This window comes from Patagioenas fasciata, chromosome 2 (genome assembly GCF_037038585.1).
Source record: "Patagioenas fasciata isolate bPatFas1 chromosome 2, bPatFas1.hap1, whole genome shotgun sequence".
NCBI classification, from domain to species: domain Eukaryota; kingdom Metazoa; phylum Chordata; class Aves; order Columbiformes; family Columbidae; genus Patagioenas; species Patagioenas fasciata.
The window spans coordinates 157,728,560-157,750,083 of NC_092521.1; the positions used below are offsets into that span (position 1 = coordinate 157,728,560).

Sequence of the window (21,524 nt, forward strand, 5' to 3'; positions counted from 1 at the left end):
AGAACTTTAACAATTATGATATCATACTCACCCCCAGCGATTTCACAACCCTTTTGTTTTTCTTCCTGCAGGTTTGGACATCAGGCAAGCTCAGGTTATTGTGCTGTCGTCGGGTACCAAATGTATAAATGGGGAATACATTAATGACCAGGGGCTTGCGGTCAACGACTGCCATGCAGAAATTGTGGCAAGGAGGGCATTTGTTCACTTCCTCTACTCACAGCTGGAGTTACACTTAAGGTAACTGAATTCTGTTGATGCTTGGGGAATGTTATACAGCCTTCAGTGGAACAGATCCATCCTCCAGACATCTGAACTTTTTGTTTCTTTATGTTATTATTTCTGAGTCTTTGGCTGATGAAGGACCAATGTACTGCACAGAAAAAAATGAGAGAGTTAGTCTGGAGTGTTGGGTCATGCGCTCCTCTACTTCAGCTGATTTTCTTCCAGTAGCTATTAGATATGACTCATAAAGTTGGATTTTATGAAGCCGGATGATTTTGTACAAATCTTTACATGCAGGATTATTAGCAACATTCACTGGCCAGAGACTAGAAGGGGATCATTTTGCTCACTGCAGATATTTTCCTTTCTTCCTTGCTGCTGCTAAAATATCTCAAGGAAGTGATTTATTAATCATTAATGCCTTCTTTGACTCACTAGAGAACCAATGAGTGTTAACAGTAGAGTAAACTTTGTGCCAAAGTGCAAGATGCTATCACTCACTCCTTTATGATGTTTTAAAACACTATCATGTGTAGAGTCATTACAGAAGAATTACTGATCCTATCTTGAGCCAAACCCGCCTTGTTACCATTTAAATGGTTAACGAGCCATACACTGCCCAGAAGCTGATAACAAGCAGGGTACCACAGAGTCTATTTTGGGACCTTGTTATTCAAGTCTATGAACAATGTGGAAAAAGCTATATAGTGTTTGCTTGTAAGCTTTGCAGAGGACACCAAATTGTGGGGAGGACCAGTCAATATGCTCAAGGGCTGGGCTGCCATCCAGACAGGCTGGAACACTAGGCCAACGGGAACTTTGAAAGAAAACTCAACAAGGACAAATGGAAAGTTCTGCACCAAGGAAGAAAGAATGAGCTGCAAAAATACAGGCTGGAGCCTTACCGGCTGGGAAGCAGCTCTGCTGAAAAAGGACAGGGTTTGTAGGCAAACAGCAAGCTGAAAATGAGACAGTGGTGTGCCTGGCAGCAAAGAGGGCCAACAGGATCCTGGATGCTATGAAGAGTCAATCAAGGGGTGTGATCATCCCCCGCTACTCAGCACTCGTTATACCACATCTACAATACCATGAGAAATTTTGGTCCCCTAGTACAGGAAGGACATCAACCATCTGAAGCCAAAGCAGGTTCAGCAGGGGCCACCTGGATGCTCAGGGTCTGGCCCATGTGGAGGAGCTGAAGGAGTTGGGCTTGGTCAGCCTGGAGATGAGATGGCAGACCCAGCAGAATATATGTCAACAGTATGATGGAGCTGGCATCTTTACCAAGGTGAAGATGATGGACAACAGGCACACACTGAAACAAGAGAAGAGAAATCTGAATATTAGGACAACAGTCCCCATGGGAATAGGCAAGCAGCGGAATAGGTGACCCAGCAGGTCTGTGGAGTCTCTCTCCTGTCTTGGAGGTTTTCAAAACCTAAGTAGATGAAACTGTGAACAACCTGGCAAACTGCTCTGAATAGGAGGTTGGGCTAGAGACCTGAGGTTGTTTCCAGCATGGATTATGCTATGATCCTATGAAAACGGAGCAGAAGTGAAGCTGAAATGGTATTTATTATATGGAAGGAACCAAGGAATGAAGAAAGGGAAGGGAAGGGAAGGGAAGGGAAGGGAAGGGAAGGGAAGGGAAGGGAAGGGAAGGGAAGGGAAGGGAAGGGAAGGGAAGGGAAGGGAAGGGAAGGGAAGGGAAGGGAAGGGAAGGGAAGGGAAGGGAAGGGAAGGGAAGGGAAGGGAAGGGAAGGGAAGGGAAGGAAAGGAAAGGAAAGGAAAGGAAAGGAAAGGAAAGGAAAGGAAAGGAAAGGAAAGGAAAGGAAAGGAAAGGAAAGGAAAGGAAAGGAAAGGAAAGGAAAGGAAAGGAAAGGAAAGGAAAGGAAAGGAAAGGAAAGGAAAGGAAAGGAAAGGAAAGGAAAAGGAAAAAGCCTCATCTACAGATCGTTACTCTGCCCTCCATTTTTGCTTGCATTTTCATGTAACTTTATCTGAAGGCCGTCAACTTCAGTGCAAAAACTCCCAGTGACTTCAGAAGGTTTTGCATCAAGTCACAGACACAAGGATTAATCTGAGCAGGACGGTACGTTCCTGTGAGCACCTACAATACTGGTGCACCGAAGCTACAGTAACGAGAGTGATGGTTACTTCCACTTCAGGCTGGTGTTGAAGGCAAGAGAGTATATTGAGTAGATGAGCTTAGCTAACAAAGGGGGGAAAGAGCCTGGAAGGGCTTAATCAAAACCCATATTCTCTCTATTTCAATCTGAGTTGCTTTCAAGTTTACATTAAATTATTTTCAGCACTGTAACAGCCCTAGTACTTGCTTTGTGCTACGGTCTCTTGGGAAACAAATGCTACCACTGTATCTTAAACTATTGTATTGATCCACCTCCCTAACATGTTCAGTCATATTATTATTTTATTTGGATCAATGTTAACAGTCTTTTGTTACAAGAATCCTCAGTGCAACACAAACTCTGTTCACAATAACTTCAAATCACTCTCTGTTCTGCCAAGAGCAGGCACTACTGCTTCCCTGACCCACACGCATGATAAAAATCTCAACTTAAATTGTCAAGGTTAAGCACCTTTGAAAGACAGAGCTGAAAATATTGTCAAATCAGATTTTGCTTTCTAAAAAGTCCATGGGGAAGCAAAACTGTGTGTTATAATATATTCTTCAATTCTAGTATTTATTGCTACACCCAGTTTTATGCCATCATTGGGACTTTTGTCATGTGGCAAGAAAATAAGGGGTGTTCAGAATGAAATGAAAAACACATAGAAGTCACATTTACCCCTTTTTCTCCAGAAAGAGAGAGACAACTCTCACTGGTAGAGAAACCACACAGTGCTACCGCACAGCTAAAAGGACAGGCTTTTTAGGACCAACATGCTAACTCAGCTCCACTGGGACTCCCCACACACCAGCTCCTCAGGCCTGGGGGAAACACAAAGGTGGCTTCTGCATTGACATGCATTTGCGTTAGCCTAACCCAAGTTAAAGTCACCTCCCAGGCCATTAACCTGTTCTACAAAGTCGTATATGAACTGAGACCAAAAAGATGTTTCCCTAACCTAAAAAAAATAAAAATTAAAATTAAAATTTAAATTTAAAAAAAAAAAAAAAGGAAAGAATAGTTTTTGCCTCAAATAGCTTAAATTTTCTCTTCCCCCGTTTTGAACAGATAAATTTGTTGTGTCAAGAGTATTTCAAGAGTATTCCCTTTTTTTCCACAAATCTTCTTCCACCAAGTCTACCTGCTCAAATTGATCTTCTCAGCTGTATTTCAAACTTCAGGAATTTCCAACACAAGACTTATTTTTCTATATGATGCTGTCCTTGAAAAGGAACCACTTCTCCAAAATTTGCAAATGTTGTCATTGACCTCAGTGAAAGCAAAACATGTACTTGCCCGAGTGTAGCTTGGAGGCTTCAAAAAGCAGGAACAAGGAGGCTGGAGAAAGCAAGGGCCAGGACAGAGAATTAATGGCCAGGAGAGAGGATTCACTGAGTTGAATTTACTTCTTGACACCTTACTTGAGATGTCAAAAAGTTAGTCAAGTGGGAACTAGACCCCCAAGGCTCCTTTTGTCACCACTGGAGAGAGATGGACATCTCTGGAGTGGGACTCAGCAGACCTACTCAGGTATCTATTGTGGGTGAGATGAATTGCCACATACTGGGACAGATTTTTTTCCATTTCTATAAAAAGAGCATAGGATGAGTGCTTCAAATGTTTAAACTGCAGAACAATCCCATCCACAAGCCAAAGTTGCAGTGTTATGTAAATTATTTTTTTCCTTCTCTTCATATTGCTAAATGTTAAAGGTGTGGCTTTCCTGACTTTCCTTGGGAAAGAGAGGTCCAGAAGGGGAACTTTATCCTCACTAAGAAGCAAGAGTGACAAATACTTCAAAAGGAAACTTCCTTTCAACAATTCATTGTCTAGAGCTTGAGTTAAATAAAAGCTAAAAGCACAACTAAAACCTGACAGCTTCTATCCCAGTCTGATTAAAACTCTTACCACTCCCAGATTTCATTTTTATGACAACCATAATCCTCCAGTTCTCAAGACTTTCACGTAAAAGATGAAAAGTAAGACGTAATTTTTCTGATGTACAAAAGAAGGACAGGAAAGACCTTTTGAGCAGCTTTTTCTGAAAATCACCATCGAAAAGTACACAAATACCACAGTCTGAATCTCTTGCAATGATGGCAGTAAAATTCACATGGATTTCAGTGGAATTATTTATCCAAACTGGCCAATATGGAAGAAAAGAAAATCCAACTCTTCTTTTTTAAAGAAAAATAAAACTAATAGCCTATTCTTAAAATAAACCAGCACCATAGCAGTCCTGCTGCTGTAGTGACCCTGCAGGTGCTGGAGGGACGATTTTCCCAGAAGCTAAATTCTTCCAGCAAGTCAGATGCAAATGGCTGTTTATTTCATACACAAAAAGCAAGGAATAGTCTTCATCCAGACCAGCTAAGTTTTTTTCCAGGAAAAACAGCTGCTTGTTATATATCTAATATTTCTTATTTTTGTCCTACTAGCCTTTTAATGAACACGGCTCTGTTTTTAAACCTTCTGCTAGTTTCTCTAGGATGCCATGCTACATTACATAGTACTAGAAATTTCCCATACATACATTTACGTGCTAAAAACAGCTCCTCTGCTTCTCTTTTAGAGGGAAGGACTTTTTCAGCAAAATGTTTCACATATCTCAAACCATAAGTACGTGCTTAAGTCTTCTTCAAGTCAGCTCAAAATATATGTATCTTATGCTAGATAATTAACCTAAGCACAAGATTAGAATTAAGAATATGCTAAAATGTTCCTCTTGAATCAGACTCAAATTCTAACTTTCCCACAGAAATTCATAACAGGCTAGGTTTTAGGGACAAATTCTGCTCTTTCAGCCACTGCCAGCATGTGGAAAACACACTTTAATGAGTGACATTTGTGGGCTCACCGGGGCCTTCTCTGTTCGTTGCTTTATGCAGGTGTGTGTGGCTGTGCAAAGTGACATTGCAAAGTGTCACTGCTTCTGCCAAATCATTCTCCCCCTCACAGCTCAAAACAACTGTCCCAGAGGGAAGGCAGAAGTGTACTGGTTCTGGGGGAGAAGTGAATTTGCAGAGTGCATCTCATGCTCCACCTGGACCATTTTTACATGGGTCCCCCTGGGTCCCCCTTGGATTTAGAATCCCCCAAGCATCCCATGCACAAGACTCTCTGCTAAGCCGCAGCAGACAGTATTGCATCTCAAACTGTTTTATAACAGTACTCTCAGAGTTTCATTGCTAAATCTATTCACCAACTGTGCAAGGATGAATCTCATGTTTGAGTTCAGCCCGCAGAAAACCATCCCAAAGGCAGGTCAGGACCATATGTGATATGGAGGATCTCAGCCTCCCAGAGGAAGAGTCAAGCTGCCTTGCCCTCCAGCCCTGCCATCTCTTTTTAGAGCAGCTGTCTGTCACCCAACCCATCAGCCTCACTGGCCACAGACCCTTCTTCGTGCTCAGAGAGCAAGGTTAATCAGCGAAAAACAGTAACTGATAAAAACAGGATGGGTGCTGATTACTGTGAACTCCTGAAATCCAGCCCAAAGAATGGCTGCTCCAACCCTACATAGCAACTGTTTCTAAGTACCGCAAGCTGCCCCCCACTCTGGTGAGGTTTAACACAATAATAGTAGATATTAAGACTGCACAGCTTTGTATTCTCCCAGATGATTTTGCAGTGAATTATTTAAAACTAACTGGTATTGCTCTTAAGTCCAAGCAGCAGGACTTACAAGTATTTTATTATTTCAGAGGCTTTTATCAGAGCGATAATATAATTAGTGCAGCTGGGAAATTCCACCAGAGCCAGCAGAAAATGAAGGAGCTGCATGTGGCAGCCCCGGCTCACAGCCGGTGTGGCTCCCTGCCCCTGACAGGCAAGCTAATGTGCCTGTAAATTCCTCCTGACAGCAAACGCATCCCAGCATCAAAAAATGACAAAACACCCAAACCATGGAAGAGTGACAACCGAACAGCTTCAATAGCACAGAGGCTGCACCAGGAGAAAACAGGCAGAGGCAGCTTGGATTAAAGCCAAGGATTTGCTTCGAGGCTGAGTAGAAAGCACCCCTGTTTACACTTAGAGAAGGCAGAGAAACCAGCAGAAATCGCCTTGGTTAATGGGCTGTCCTATGGTGAATTAAATGGGCAGGATCCTGGCTTATTAAGAGCCTCCTAGGAAAATCATCACCCACAGATGCTGTTCTGTTCAGAGATATTCCTACAAAAAGACTCTTGAGTTTTTGAGGGAAAAGACCAGGGCATCAGAGGGAAAGGAGCCTTTCATCATAATTTCACTAATCACATTTTCACCTTCAAAATTACAGTCACAGCCATCACCCAAATGTACGTATTAAAGGCAGCTGTCTGTCAGAGAAATCACCCATGCCTTCCCAAATGTAAATCATCTGAGGAGCTGGGCGGCAGCATAGCCTTAATGTGAGCTATTGCTGCAAACTGCAGGACTGGGAGGGTTTGGTCTCCCGGGCAGCTGTTGCTAATGGAATATGTGCGCTGTGTCCCCATCTAGCTGCTGAACCACTGCGAAGATAAAAGCCTCATCTTAATAAGTATCTTTTTCAACCCAGCTGAGAAAAGCCCACACAAGTTTTCTCCTCACTTTTCAGGATGGCTTCTGATTTCCAAAAATGCAAACTGACCAAGATGTTGCTGGCTTAGCTGGAGCACTTGTAGTGGCTCTGATTGAACGGGGAAGAAAAGCAACACCTGGGGAACAGAGAGGGTTGACAGAGGTCATAAAATCTGGGTGCTTCATTAGAGGCCCTTTTCAGCAGAGCATATAAACACACATCTCAGTTGCAATGATGTTAATGGGATTTAAACACATGCCTAGGCACTGTGATGAGCAGAGCTGATTTGTTCACATAAGAGCCTAAGAGAACTTTTCCTTGCTTCATGCACCAGAACCTCTTTAAAATCAGTGTGTTTATGCATCCATGCATGTGAAGGAGAGTTACCCTTCAAAAATCCACATATTTTGTTGTCAGAGTATATTCTAGGTGAGCAAACCAGAAGCACTTCGACAGTTTTGACCCCTTTCACACATTTCTTCACTTGGGGAAGCTTATTGTTTTTCTCTTGTTGTCACTAGGCGAAATATATGATGCCAGGTGCTAATAAAAACAAACAAACAGAGGGAGAAAAACAGAGAGAGAGAGCAGAAATGTTTCTGATTTGGCATGTAACAAATGACCTGGAACCTCTTTTGTGATCATAGCAAACGGCGAGAAGACTGGGAGCGATCAATCTTCGTGCGATTAAAAGAGGGAGGCTACAGGCTGCGGGAGAACATCCTGTTCCATCTGTACGTGAGCACCTCACCCTGCGGAGATGCACGCCTCAACTCCCCCTACGAAATCACAACCGACTGTAAGAAAAAAAAATCTTTCCTCTCTTTTTTTCCCTTTGCATGTTTTTTTTTGTTTGTTTGTTTTGGTGTTTTTTTGTTTGGTTGGTTGGTTTTTTCTTAGCTCAGTCCTTTTTTCTTCATTTGATTCCAGAAAATGCGTTTCACTCAGGAGCAGAAACACTGTGAGCTGCGTGGCGTGTGTGTGTCTGTGCAACTGGTGCTTAGTCCCACGTACTGGGGGAAGGTATGCAGGGAAAATCAGAGCTGAGCAAGGCTGTCTGTCAAGGGGTTGTAGCATGGAGGATGTCCATCTCTTCTCCCCAGTAGCAAGTGATAGGATGAGAGGAAATGGCCTCAAATTGTACCGGGGAAGGTTCCTTGGATGTTAGGAAGAATTTCTTCACAGAAAGGATTGTCAGGTGTTGGAACAGGCTGCTCAGGGAAGTAGTTGAGTCACCATCCCTGGAGGTGTTTAAAAGATCTGTAGACGAGGTTCTTAGGGACATGGTTTAGTGACAGAGTTAGGTTATGTTTGGACTCGATGATCTTGAGGGTCAATTCCAACTGAAATGACTCTATGACTCTAAGGCAGTGGCAGACTGCTCTGCATGCCCCAGGCTCACTATCTCTGCTAGGAAACCCATCCTTAAAAGCCCAGCAGGAAATAAAACCCTGGCAGTAAATAAATGCCTTGGGAAGGATCCTTATGATCTAAGAGACACTTGGAGGAACAGCCATGGGCTAGACCAGAGGATCAGGTCTCCAGCTGGAGATACATGGATTTTTCTCAAGGTTTAGGCAGTACATATGGGTTGAAGGGCTGCATGTACACCAAACCTGAGCTATCTAGGCTGCTGCAGCTGAAGTCTGAGGCATAGTGATATGGTATAATACAATACGATATGATACAATACAATACAACATATCTGTAGTGTTGGTTGAAGGTCAAAGTCTCTCCAAATACCACATACCTTTGCAGCGCATAATGTTAGGACCCTTCAGGAAGGGATCCTTCCCAGGCCACCCTGTCTATGTCAGATCAATCACATGGTCACTGCATGGCAGATGGACTAGATGGAGCCCACCAGGCCAGCCTGGGAGTCCCTAGGCCCATACCTACAACATTTAAGCAGAAACATGGTTTTCCAGGGGTTTGTTCTCTAGAGAGAGGAAATCCTCCAAGCGGGGAAAAAGAAATAGGTCTTGAAACAGTGTGGATGAATCAGTGTGGACCTGCAGAGCTTGTTGTCCATGAAGAGACATCCCGCCTCCAACACATGACCTGGTACTCTCATCTCCTCACCCCTCAAACATGCCTATCCCGGTCATTACCCCACTATGACAGGAGCATGTCCTTATTGTATGTCCATTGCACCAGTTTTGCCCTTGCCAAGCTCCAGGGAATGTCCCCTAAAAGGGATAGGGGACTCGAGAGGTCTGTGTCCTGTTATCACATGTGTCTGTCACTCCATGCACAATGCACAAGGTGCACTCTTATCTTTGCCCCTGGGTATTGCTTCTCATACATGCATTTTACAGTGCTGTAATACCCATAGTGCTGGATACTAAATGTACAAATAATGAGAAACAGTCCTTGCCCTGACTACCTTGAATGTGAAGCAGGCAGGACAGAAGAATGGATAGACATGGAAACATAGACACAGGAATGTAAAATTAATCATCCAAGGTCACGCAACGGCCTAACTTCCTCATGGGCAAATCCATCCAACATTAGTTTCACTCCTGGTTCTTATTTGTACAAGTTATTTATTAACGATTAGGTATTATTCTCCCCAGACTGGAATCTTTTTGTCATGTGTGAAAAAGCAGCTTACTGGGGCGAGAAAGCAGAATGCACCTATTCAGGAAGGAAATATACTTCCTTGCCTGGCATGATTTCTACATTTTGTCAGCAGGGTTTATAAAATGAAGAAAAGCAAATAAATGTCTAAAAGGCAAACATCAAATGTACAAATTCTTGATGAGGTAACAAAACAAGGAGACGTAACATCACCTGAAAAACAAAATTAAAAATGTCCATGTCAACATAGAAAATGAATAGTGATTTTTTTGCCTCCCACTTTACGTGTTTATCGAGAGATATCTAAAAAGGCTTCATACTTGGTTAAAGTCCCTCACATTTTCTAGAGGGCAGGGTTCCTGGGACAACCCTCGCTTGACATCAGGAGTGGAAGAACTAAAATTTGTAATCATTTTTGAAACACGATACATTCTTGAAAACAACCGAAGGCTGTCCAGGATGGATGCTGCTCTTTCATGCATGAGGAAGCGGGTGCTCTGGGCAGCTGATGGCCAGTGCTGCCTATTGCTGTGCAGCTGAACCCAGCCCTGGAGGTGAACCTCATGGCTCATGGATTGCTTCAGACGGCACATAAATCTGCCAGCTAATGAGGGAATGCTTCTTTAGATAATGGTACCTACAGGAAGGTGTGTTGAAAAATACATAATCGTGCAACACCTGACAGCCATACAAGTTAACTTGTAGGTGGTCACAAATATACTTTTCATGTCAGTTATGACATCAGCTGTTGTCCCAGTGCAGAAACTGAGGCAGAAAGGGCTCTGTGGCTTACCCAAGGTTACACCATGATTCAGCAGCAGGATTTGAGGGGGCACTACATCTGGTTTGTATTTCACTCTTTTAAGCAAATCCCTCTACCTTCGTCCTGTGCTCTAAAAATAACTTAGCACTGTATAAAAAGCTATGTGGCCAAAAGCTCTCCTTCAGTGAGATAAGCATTTCCTTTTAGCTCATATTATCCCAAAGGCATCTGGGAAGATAAGTATTTTATAGTGTTTATCATTCAGATCATCTTTTTTTTTTTTTTTTTACTAAAGAAATAACCTTTCTTTCATCCAGTAATGACAAGAAACTCCAGATGAATGCTGCTTCATTTCTTAAACAACAAAGACGCCTCTCCTAGAGCTAGCGCAAGCCATCAAACAGTACTGATTATTCTCTAAAGATGCATTAACATTTAAAAACGGTGTCTCACCATGTGGTTTCTGGTTTTGCAAAGGAATATGATAAGCCTTTATCAATATAGGGAGTGAGTAAAATCCACTTCTCAAATCTGCTTCCAAAAATTTCATATTATCCACTATGTCTTCCCAGCACCCTCAGGGAGGCCTCACATTTCCTTCTTATGAGCTTTGTTCTGGTAGGGAAGGAGATGAGCTAACATGTGCTTGCAATCCAGTTTACGTTTCACTAGATAGTGCAGGTGTCACGGTCCATTAGGTGATGGACTCGTGATGGTTCGTTTACCTTGATCTCAAAGCGCAAAATTAAGGCAACCAAAATGCCAAGGGGTTACAATTGAATCAAACAGTGTTACTTTATTATTTTACCCATAAAGTGGCATGCGATAAAGAAAGTAGAGAAAAAACAAAAGAAAAATAAAAGGGGGAAAGAGGGGTGGTGACCACCATGGCTCCAAAGGCGTCCCTATGGTCCCAGATCTCAAACAGTGTCCTGACAGTCCTCCTTTGTGATCCATGATCCTTTGGTGGGGAGATCTCAACGATGTCCAGTCGGGAGTCATCTTTTATGCTTCTTCACCCCCCCTCACTCCCATGGGTCAAGGCCAATCTCCGCCTTTGTTTCACAATCCATGCTTAACTGCACAGGCTCAAAGAACCTCCGCTTCGCCTGCCGGAACCCATCTGCGCCTGCGTGGCCTCACTTTCAGGGGTCTCCTTCTGGTCCATTGGGTGACCTCAAGACCCTTGGCGAGCCTCTGCACATGCTCTTCTTTGTTGGCCTTAGTAACAGGGTGGAGGTGAGGGGCAAGTTTGGCTGAAACAGCAGGTGAAAATCCATCTTCTGGAGAGCAGCTATTGTCCCCAGATCGGACAGAACTGTGCAACACAATTCTCCTCCTCAGGCCTCTCTCCAAGTCATTGTCCATCTGTTCTTGATGGCAATGTTCAGGCAGTTCTTTGAACTGACTTGTACAGCAGGACACCAAGTTAGCGGCACATGTAAAAACCTGGCTTTACCACGGTTCATGTGAATATCTGCAGTGCAGAAGAGAGGTCCAGGGAGCCTGCACTCATGTCAGGTTTGTGCAAGAAGGTAAGGGATTAGGGACAAAAAGATAAAATCTCCTTTTGATTTGCAACAATGCCCCTCTTTGATCAGAGGTGAGCTGATTTGTTTGTTGATATGTGCTTAGGCAGCTCTAAAAGAGAGGTAAAATCCAGCTGGACCAGGGCTGCTCTGAGCATGGGGTGGTTTCTTGCTCTTTTTTGGTGTCTATAGGTCACAAAGCTGGAAGAGCTTATGGGGGCATGTAAGAAAAATTGGAGCTTTGGGAGAGGCAGGAACAATCTTAGAGTAGGTGAGGAGGATGAGGGGAGAGGTGCAGGAGCAGGTGACAGTAGGAGAAGAGACCAGCCGGGGTCAGTGGTGTTGCAGGAACAGGAGGCTGGGAAATGCCAATGTAGTTTCAGACAGTTGTGCGATTTTCTTATGGGTTTGTCTTGGCTCATTGTTTCCAGCCAGTCTCCTTCCCAAGACTCTTTTCTCTTCATCATTTTCCAAGGTCACACACAAGGTTGTAGCACAGATATATGGTGAAGGGGCAGCATGTTCCCAGTGTCCTCACCACCTCTTAATTGTTCTTTCACACGCTTAGCCTCTGCTCATGCTTCAGTTCAGTGCTGTAGGTCAGAGAGCCTGGGATAACATCTCTTTTTCTGGTATCTTCTGCCTTCGTGTACATTTGAGCAATGTATGCCTGCATTTAGGACTTCTCCTGAGGGCAGTGTCACAGCACCAAGTTAATATGGGTTTCCTGGAGGTTTCAAGGGGGCTGATGCTTTACTCCACTCTGGTGAGGCCCCACTTGGACCACTGTGTCCAACCTCAGAGTCCTCAGCACAGGGAAGACATGGACCTGTTCAGGGGGAGGCAGAGGAGGGCCAAAAAATGACCAGCCTGGAGAAGAGAAGGTTCCAGGGAGACCTTATTGCCGCCTATCAGTACTTGAAAGGGCCCTATAAGAAAAATGGGAAAAGACTTTTTAGCAGGTCTGTTATGGTAGGACAAGGGGTGATGGTTTTAAACTAAAAGAGGGTAGATTCAGATTAGATACAAGGAAAAAAATTTTTACAATGAGGGTGGTGAAACACTGGCCCAGGTTGCCCAGAGAGGTGGTAGATGCCTCATCCCTGGAGACATTCAAGGACAGGCTGGACGGGGCTCTGAGCAACCTGATCTGGTTGAAGATGTCCCTGCTCATGGCAGGGGGGTTGGACTAGATGATCTGTACAGGTCCCTTCCAAACCAAACTATTCTATGATTCTATGATTCTGTTTTCCATTATAGCACACACACTCCAGCTCATGAGGTGGAGCTGCAGTCATGGAGGTAGATAGCCCTGTTATATTTGATGCGTATTTTACACCTTCTCCTGAATCTAGGGCAAACCACAGAATAATCAAGCCCTTGATTTGCTAAAGTACCTTCTTACCTAATTTAGGGCTTCTTGACTCATTGACTTTTTTTTTTTTTAAGAGCCTCTTGAAAAGCAAAATTAATTGCTTAAAAAAATGAGCTAATAAATTCTCCACATCCACGCTCCTCCTTTCCTGACAGGATTTTACCTCATTGTCCATCTTTCTTCTAGAGATGCACTCTCTCTTTTTTACTACATGGACTGCCAAACAGACAAACAGAATCTGCCCCAGGGCTTGTTTTCATTCTTCTCCCTTGGGCTGCTTTTCTATCTCTTGCTAACATGCTGTATTGCCTTGTGCCATTGACTCCTTGATAGCCCAGCTCCTGTTTTATCCCATGCTCCCTTTAGGTCTGAAACACACCATTGCATCTGCTCCACATGGGGTCTTCCTCCTGCTTCTCTATTAACCTACAGCTGTGCCGAAGCTCTCATGCACACACATTTGACAGAGCTCTCATCTAAACAGGATCCGCTCACAACCACGTGAGCTGGATCATTGCCATGGTAGGTGGTGTGATGGGGAGATGTGCTCTGCAGTTTTCAGAGAAGTTGAGGAACTGAAGAGTACCCAGAAAGACAAGTTTGCACTTCTTACTTCAAGTGTACTTTCACTGTGCAAACCTGTGATTTCCCTGCTTGTGACTCTGGCTGCTGGATTTCACATCCAGTTCTCAGGTAAAATGTTCTCTGTTAACCCCCAAATCTGAGGCTGCATCAAAGGGTTGCCCTGCTCACACCCTGCTCCTCACTCTGTGTTCAGATGGGGCTGACCCAGATTGCATCAGTATATGAATCCCAGATCAGACTCCCTGGAGGTTATATCCTGAGCAAAGTGGCTGGAGAGGGACAGATTCAAACAGAAGTCGTCTAAGAAGCCTGTACATCTCTTGGAGATGGACACAATTAATCTCCTGTGATTGCCAAGAGATGGTCAACCCTAAAGCTCTGCATTCAGGGTCTTGCAGGCAGATATTAGAATGCAAATATGATGAGGAGGGCACCTGGGCTAAGATAGCTCTCAAAAGCATCGGGCTTGATGAACAGTATTGAATGCACGAAGGGAAGAAACCTGTACCTTCCTTCTGCCAATCCCATGTTTTATTTAAATGGACAAATTCTGCTCCTGTGAGTAGATGATAAAGAGTGGAAGGGATTGCAAGAACCATCTAAATAACTCAGTGATCTGAAATTAGATACCTGTAACTACAAGAAAATGAAGGTCCTAACAAATTGATATACTGCCTCTGTTACAAAAATGGAGAGTAACCAACCATAGGTCATCCCCTGGGCTTGGACACTGTTATTTGTTGCTGTTGTACAAGTGCTCTCAGGTATCGTATGGCTCTATCGTGGCTACTGGCCTGCTGCAGGTTGGTAGACCATATTGGATATTTGTAGCTATTCAGTGCATGCAGCAGCTTCCTCCTAGGCTGTAAAGTTGATTTTATGCTGATGAATGGCCTGTCTGTGGAATTGGGATGAAGGTGCATTATTTTCCTATTTTTCATATGACTGAGCAGAACAATACCTTGGGGGACCTCAGAACAAAATTATCATAGAGGACCATGCCCGGAAGTAACATTAAAAAAAAAAAATACATGCAACACTGTAGACTGTAATGCTGAACACTGCCTCAGGAGAAATAATCCTAGCACTGGATGAATTATTGTGGTCAGTCCAGATTGCTTTGTCATGTAAAGGATGCTGCAGAAATTGCAGACACAGCATGAGGCTGTTGGATTACTTCAGGGACTAGGGAACTGGTTATTAAAGAAGATGAGGAGAAATTGTCCTTTCACTTAATTAAGACTGAACTGAGATGGATCCAAAAGGTTTGGGTTTGGAGTGTGGGCACAGCACCCTTTGTGAGCCTCCTTTGAGATCAAGTCCTGTTGAAGCGATGGCCCCTGCCTGCATGTACCACTGACACAGCCTCAGTTTACCCAACTAAATACAGAGGAATACAGAGAAAATACAAAGACTTTCCATAGTTAACTATAAGCTGTTCTATCAAGAAGCTTATGTCTCATCTCAGGACTGTTAGTAGTCAGCAGTTTTGTATGTAGTTGTCCTGTTTTCTAACTCAAACCTCCCACACTGCTGAAATACTGTTTCAGAGTGCAGCGGCTTTCACTCAAGGTAACTTGGGAGGGAAAGCACAGTGACAGGACTGTCACCTCTGGTTAGTGCTCTCCATCACTTACACACATCACCCGTGGCTGGGAGCAGAGGTGAAGTGCACTCCTGGCCAGGATGGATAAAGATGATGGCAGAGCCCAGCCCAGCCCAGCCCTCTGTCCCTCCAAGCACTGCAGGTCTGAGCAGTGGTCTGATTTAGCTCAGGGCTTCCCAGCTGTGGAGGGGGTGCTCTGTGTATCCAGTTCAAAGATTTCTTCCCAACATTCAACATAAGTCCATGCTTGGACTGTGGAGGAGACTTCTTCTTCTGGGGAAGGTGAGCAAAGGGCTTTCAGGAGAAGTGTGGCTGAGAGGGATCAGTGGGACCTTGGGACAGAAGGGCTACAGTGATGATGGGAAAATCTGGGGAGAAGAGGGTCTGTGATGTTTATCTTCGATGGTATAGTTGGCAAGAGACAGCAACATAAGACCTGTGAGGGATGGGGCCCTCTGGAAAGCTTTGAGATTAGTGGAGCCCCTCTCCTTCTTCCAATGCACAGCACTCACACAGGACCTTCAGGTACTGGTTTGAGCTATCTCCAGTGCTGCAAGAAGCTTTTCCTTCCCCAGCATCTCCTGCTCACTCCCTGCTCATCCAGGGCTGCAGAGGAGGGATAAGATGGAGGAGGGAGGAAAGGTCCACGTTGGGGGACCAGGACAAGTAGAAATGGGGACTGGCCCAAACCCTTTGCTGTGAACCCTGCAGCCCTTCTGATGCCACCTGAGGGAAAAACTGCCGAAGCAGTAGCTGTTGCGTCTCCACACTCAGATGGATCCATTGCTCAGACAAAGTAACAGTGCCAAAGGGTCTGCGATTATGTGGTCCATGTGTTGTGGCTACCGGAAATCCTGTCGCTTTTGGTAATCCAAAGGGGAGGTCTGACGCCCAACACAGCCTGCCATGCTAAGCCCTTTGCCAGTCCCTGGGGCCAGCTCTAGCCCCGAAACCTGACAGAGAAACCAGCTGTCTCCAGGCTTAGAAGAGCACTCATGGGTTTGTTGTTAGTATTATCATGCTAGACCCCAGCATGCACCTCTAAAAGAGGCTCTTGTTTTGCTGCGTTGGAAGTGCGAAAACTTTCCATGCCAATGAATCAGCCTATGAAAGTTTGCCATTGCTTCATATTTCATTATTAATGTCCACCAGGCTCGGTAATTAGGTTTTTAGTGGCATTTTGATAAAACTGACTAGTGAATAACCACCACTTCATGAGCAACTTCCAGGTCTCTAAGTACTGACTGGCTGGAAAGAAATCAAAACTTGTTAGGCAATTTTTTTAGATAAAATAATTATGTGAAATTGGTATCACATCCTGCCTTTTTCGTGTTTCCCAATCAGCAGCACAGTAACAAGGACTAGAAAAAAACTTTATTTAATTTGCTTCCATGCCTAGTTCAGGATGAGCTTTTTCATTCAAGCCCACTTAGGCTCAAAGAAAAACTTGAACATATATCTCCCAAGCCCTGGATCAGGACTTCATTGAATTCACTGTCAGCAGAGCTAGAGAGCTCCCTTTCTTCAGTCTCTGTTATAAAACTTTGTCAGAACTGATACGTCATGAGAAAATTCTTTGGCTTTGATAATGCATTGAAAATGTCCCAATTCCCTCTCCTTGCGATATTCTTGGCTGCTTTTGCTTATTTGCGTTTTGTTGTTTCAGGGGGAGTTTTAAAGTAGAAAATAATATTCTTTACAAGGATGTTGTCACTGCAGTGTGTGCCTATCTGGGAAAAGAGAAAGAATATGCTGGAAACTATGAATTGCTCAAAGCCAGCATTGGCCACAGCTTTGAAAAGCTTTCCTGTAAAGCAAAATGTGTTTGTTAGAATTCAGGAAAACAGGTTTCCACAGCTATAATCAGATCCTAATTTTAACAGAATGCTTGAATTGCCAAAGGGAATTACACTGTATTTATTGATTCTGCTTTGTTATGGGTTTTGCTGCTTTGTAAAACACTGCATTTGGACGCAATGTTCAGATGTGATAAAAAGGCTACACTAGTCAGCAAAAGGCCACGGCTGAAAAGCTTTCAGAATAGTAGTAGAAAATTTCATCAAGAAAAGCTGTTTGTCCCCAGATTTGTCCAGGACAAGGAACAATAATATCTGAAGTTCTCCAAGATCCTCTGCAGCAAGGATTAAGAGACCGCATACTCCAGGACATAGATGTCCCAGCTCTACCTGCAACATCCAATAGCCCGCTAGAGATCTGCACCTAATTACAGTACATATTTTGGGTGGAACAGATCAAAACATAGTTGGAAAAAATCCCTGTGGGTAAAAACTACACCCACTCAGTTCTATTTGGTCTAATTTACCCTTCCACTGAGTGGGAGTCACAGGTAAAGTTCATGAGCTGAGTTTTGTAAAGCTTGACAGGCAACTCCAGGTCCAGTTAAGATCTCTGTGGGACTTGTGAAAGCCCTTATAGACTTCTGGGGAGTTGCTTGGAGTCTTATGAAGAGAGAAATCTGAAAACAGCTGTGTAAGAGCGGCAAACTATTTCATCCTAACCATGACTCTGCCGGTACTTCTCTAACTAGCCTTGAGCAACTCACTCTAGTCATTTCTATTTCCATACCTCTAAAATGGCAATAAAAGATATGCAGCTGTCACAACTTTGAGAAAGGGCAATCCTGCTCAGAGCAGGATATTGAAATGAAAAGCACTATGTATTCCAAGCACTATTGTATCATTATTCAGAATAATTTAGTAATTGCAATCCACAGGTTTTTAAGGCCGACAGGGACTTTTTCATAATGATCTAGATTGAATTTCTCCAGCTAGAAGCTGAAGTTGAACTAGGGTATATCTGGTGATACAGCAGGAACCACAGCCTCTCTAGGCTCATTCCAGCCACAGTGAGGCTGAATGTCTGTCAATGTTATTGACAGATTGTTGTTGTTTCTGTCTCATGGGGCTCATTTTCTGTTTTCTCATTTTGCTGACTTCTTTCACAACATTTTTCTTAAATCACTCTTGAAGATCTCGATTTCCAAACAACAACAAAAATCCCAAAGCCACATGAATAACAGCATGTTTTGTTGATAAAAGAAAGAGGGTTATGATGAATAACACATTCCCTTTATGTTTGTGTAAACTTTTTGATTAAAACATGGTAGGGAAGAGAATTGTCACCAAATGGGCAATTCCAGTGATGTTGACAATTTTTCATGCAAAGTATATTTAAAAGATAGAGCCTAGCTTTAAGAGAAAAGAGTTTTCATTGAAAAAAAAAAAAAAAGAAAAAGGAAGAAGATACAATGATGCATAGCTTAGGACATAGGTGAACAACTAATCCCCACTGGCTCGACTGATGAGGCATCTCAATCTCTGGATACTGTCTCCAGCCACTGCCCTGGCCTTGCTTGGCCACTGACTGGACACTAGCAGCAGCTTCTCACGCTGTCAAAGATGAGCTGGTCATGGCTGAACATCAGCTAATGTGCCCTCGTCTCTGGTGAAGAGTTTCATGAAGGCTTCAGAGGCCGCAGCTTTCCCCACTGTGAAGTTCACGGTGCCAGCGCAACCCTCTGCCAGGTCTCCAGACTTCGCTCTGCGGGGGCAGCTGCACTTCCAAAGCAACAGCATTGCACATCTGATTTTAGATGAGAGGAGCAATTAGTAATTAAATGCAATAATCTTGAAGTGTTTGAGTTATACTTTTCTTGATTGCCACATGCACAGAATCTTAATTCCACTCATAAACCTCACACTTTTGACTTCAACATACTAATGCATTTCTACTCCAGAGCAGGTCGTAGTCTACAGCCTGGGTTTGTGGGTGGCATCAGGGATGTCCTCCTTGCCTGACCCAGTACTGCTCATTCTTCTTTGCCTGTAACAACTATTTATAACTCTTAGAGAAAATGGTCCATGACTTTATTGACAGCAATTTTTTTAAAGATAATTTTAACTAGTTACTCACAATTTGATCCCAGGTGTTCCTCAAAGACAGACATTACAGAAAACTAGTTTGTAGGGTACATGTTTTGATCTATTTCTCAGATTTATTTTTTTTGTCTCAAAAGTCTAAAGTTTGCTGAGAGACTAGGGCTTACTTAGAAACTAATCCAAAGGTAAAAAACATTTATGTGTTATAATGCCATTCTTCACTCTAGTAGTTATTTCATGAAGGCATTCTAGCACCTCTCCCTAAGACGAGCATGCAACACATTTCATATTATTCTACAAAAATCATGAAAAGTCTTCATAAAAGTGTTATGTCCCCTGAACAGATGAAATTTCCACCCTCAGTGATGATATATGGAGGCATTTTGATGGACCAAAATGAGGAGTTTTCATTAAAACACTCAACTGTAAACTTCGATGGGGTACCATTCTTATACTCTTCTACAGTTACTATCTCTAACTAAACAGTTCAAACCAAAAGAAAACACAATTATGTTATTAGTACATAATTATTATATTAGTACACTTATATGTACTTAAAACAGATAAGGACAAGTAATGCAGACATTTCCTTTCTGTTCTTTTGGATTCAAACTTCAATTTTTTCCCATCACAGATTCTTTTGATGAGAGGTACATTAAATGTCACATATTGATGAGCTTTAAATGGGCAAATTGGCTTTGTTTTCACACCTTGCCTGTACATCACTCAAAACTATTGGCAAATGAAAAAATATGAAAGAAGAATGATTCAGAAATGTTATTGGAAGATAAACAATGAGGAGAAAGAATAATGTGCTGAAGGTAACATCTTTTATCAGGCAATGAGATACCTGGTAGCCATCCAAAACCAGGATTTCAGCCAGGAAAGATGCAGGGAGAAGGAAAAAGATAAAACAAGTTCAATTTCTACTGTTAATTTCAGTTTCACAAACTGCAGGTGTCCCAGGTTTTGTAATATTCTCACATAAAGTATATGTTTAGTATTTGTATTTGTGTACAGGGCTTAATGACACTGTTCAAACCCCAGATCTGAACTGAACTCCACCACAATGTGGTAGGCACTACATGGCTCTGGGAGTGAACACATCTGGGGCTGCATTCAGATGCAATAGCCCTCCTGGCCTATATTCAAAAGCCATATCTCGACTTTAAGAGATTCACATCAACGTACTTTTAACTCATGCAAGCCGAGTACTTGTGGTTCCTCCCGAGAAGGATGCATCCCTGTACTCATCACAGAGGCAGCTGCAGAGACCCTCAGACAAGACCACAGCTTTTACTTGCCTGGCCCTTGATGTGAGGATTCCTGCCCTTCAGAGGCACGATTCAGCTTTGCACACTGTGAGGGGACCTATTCTTTTTTTCTAAATCCAGTCTTCTTTCAGAATATCCCGAAAGTTTCTTGCTTTCGAATACTGACCCACTGTGTTTTAGCCTTGCTCTCTGCTGGTCACTAAAGCACGATGCAGCAGAGATTTATCTGACCAGCCACCCTACCCAGCGTAGGAGATGCATCCAAAGCCTTCAGCTGCCGTGATGCTCACTTCAACACTCCCAGAACCAGCAATACTGTACATTTATTCAGCATCTGCTTGAGGAAGATGCATCTCTAATAACCATCAAAATACAAAGGCAATCAGATGTTAACACTTCTCTTTCCACCTCTTTGTTTCAAACCACTCTAAGGAAGCTTTATAAACCACACTGATGAATGGAGGATCCAGCACTGAAAAAAATGCAAGATAGGCTGTTTTATTTCTTCCTTCATGAGGAGAGAACAGCCTCCACTGAAGCAAGGAAATAGAAAATGAACCTCTGAGGCAGTCATGCAAAATTCCAGACAGAGCCTTACTCGTGTGATTCTGTTTAATCACCGTCCATTTCCTCTTCACTCTTCAGCTAAATAATAAATATGGAGTGGCTTTCTTCATTAACATTTGAGCCAGAACTGGTCCTGGAGAAAATATGAAAATAAGGGGTGAGCCTTGAAATCAGTGGGTTTCACTGATTTTAAATACAGGGCACCTGTGTTAATTTATAATCCGATAATTAACAATCCAGTGCCTTTTTATCTTAGGAACTCTCAGGAGTAATTTCCACATCTGAGTGTAGCACACATCATAAATCCACTCCAAATGATTTTTAAATTTGTCCTTTCCAATTCCGGTTTGAATTGACATTTTGTTCTGGTTGAAGTGGCATCCTCAGACGCCTTCTCCCCTGCAATTAGCTGAGATTAAGCAGTTGGAGAACCAGCACAGCAAAGA

The 21,524-nt window shown here is 43.1% G+C and overlaps 1 protein-coding gene across 1 annotated transcript in view; it reads left to right on the forward strand.

The window, feature by feature from the left end:
- Window positions 1-21,524, forward strand: part of ADARB2 (adenosine deaminase RNA specific B2 (inactive)) — a 318,732-nt gene that overhangs the window by 270,397 nt on the left and 26,811 nt on the right. The window contains exons 5-6 of the mRNA XM_065831151.2: window positions 72-240; window positions 7,548-7,699. Of these exons, the coding sequence (XP_065687223.1) occupies window positions 72-240; window positions 7,548-7,699 (321 nt within the window). The remainder of the gene's footprint in view (window positions 1-71; window positions 241-7,547; window positions 7,700-21,524) is intronic.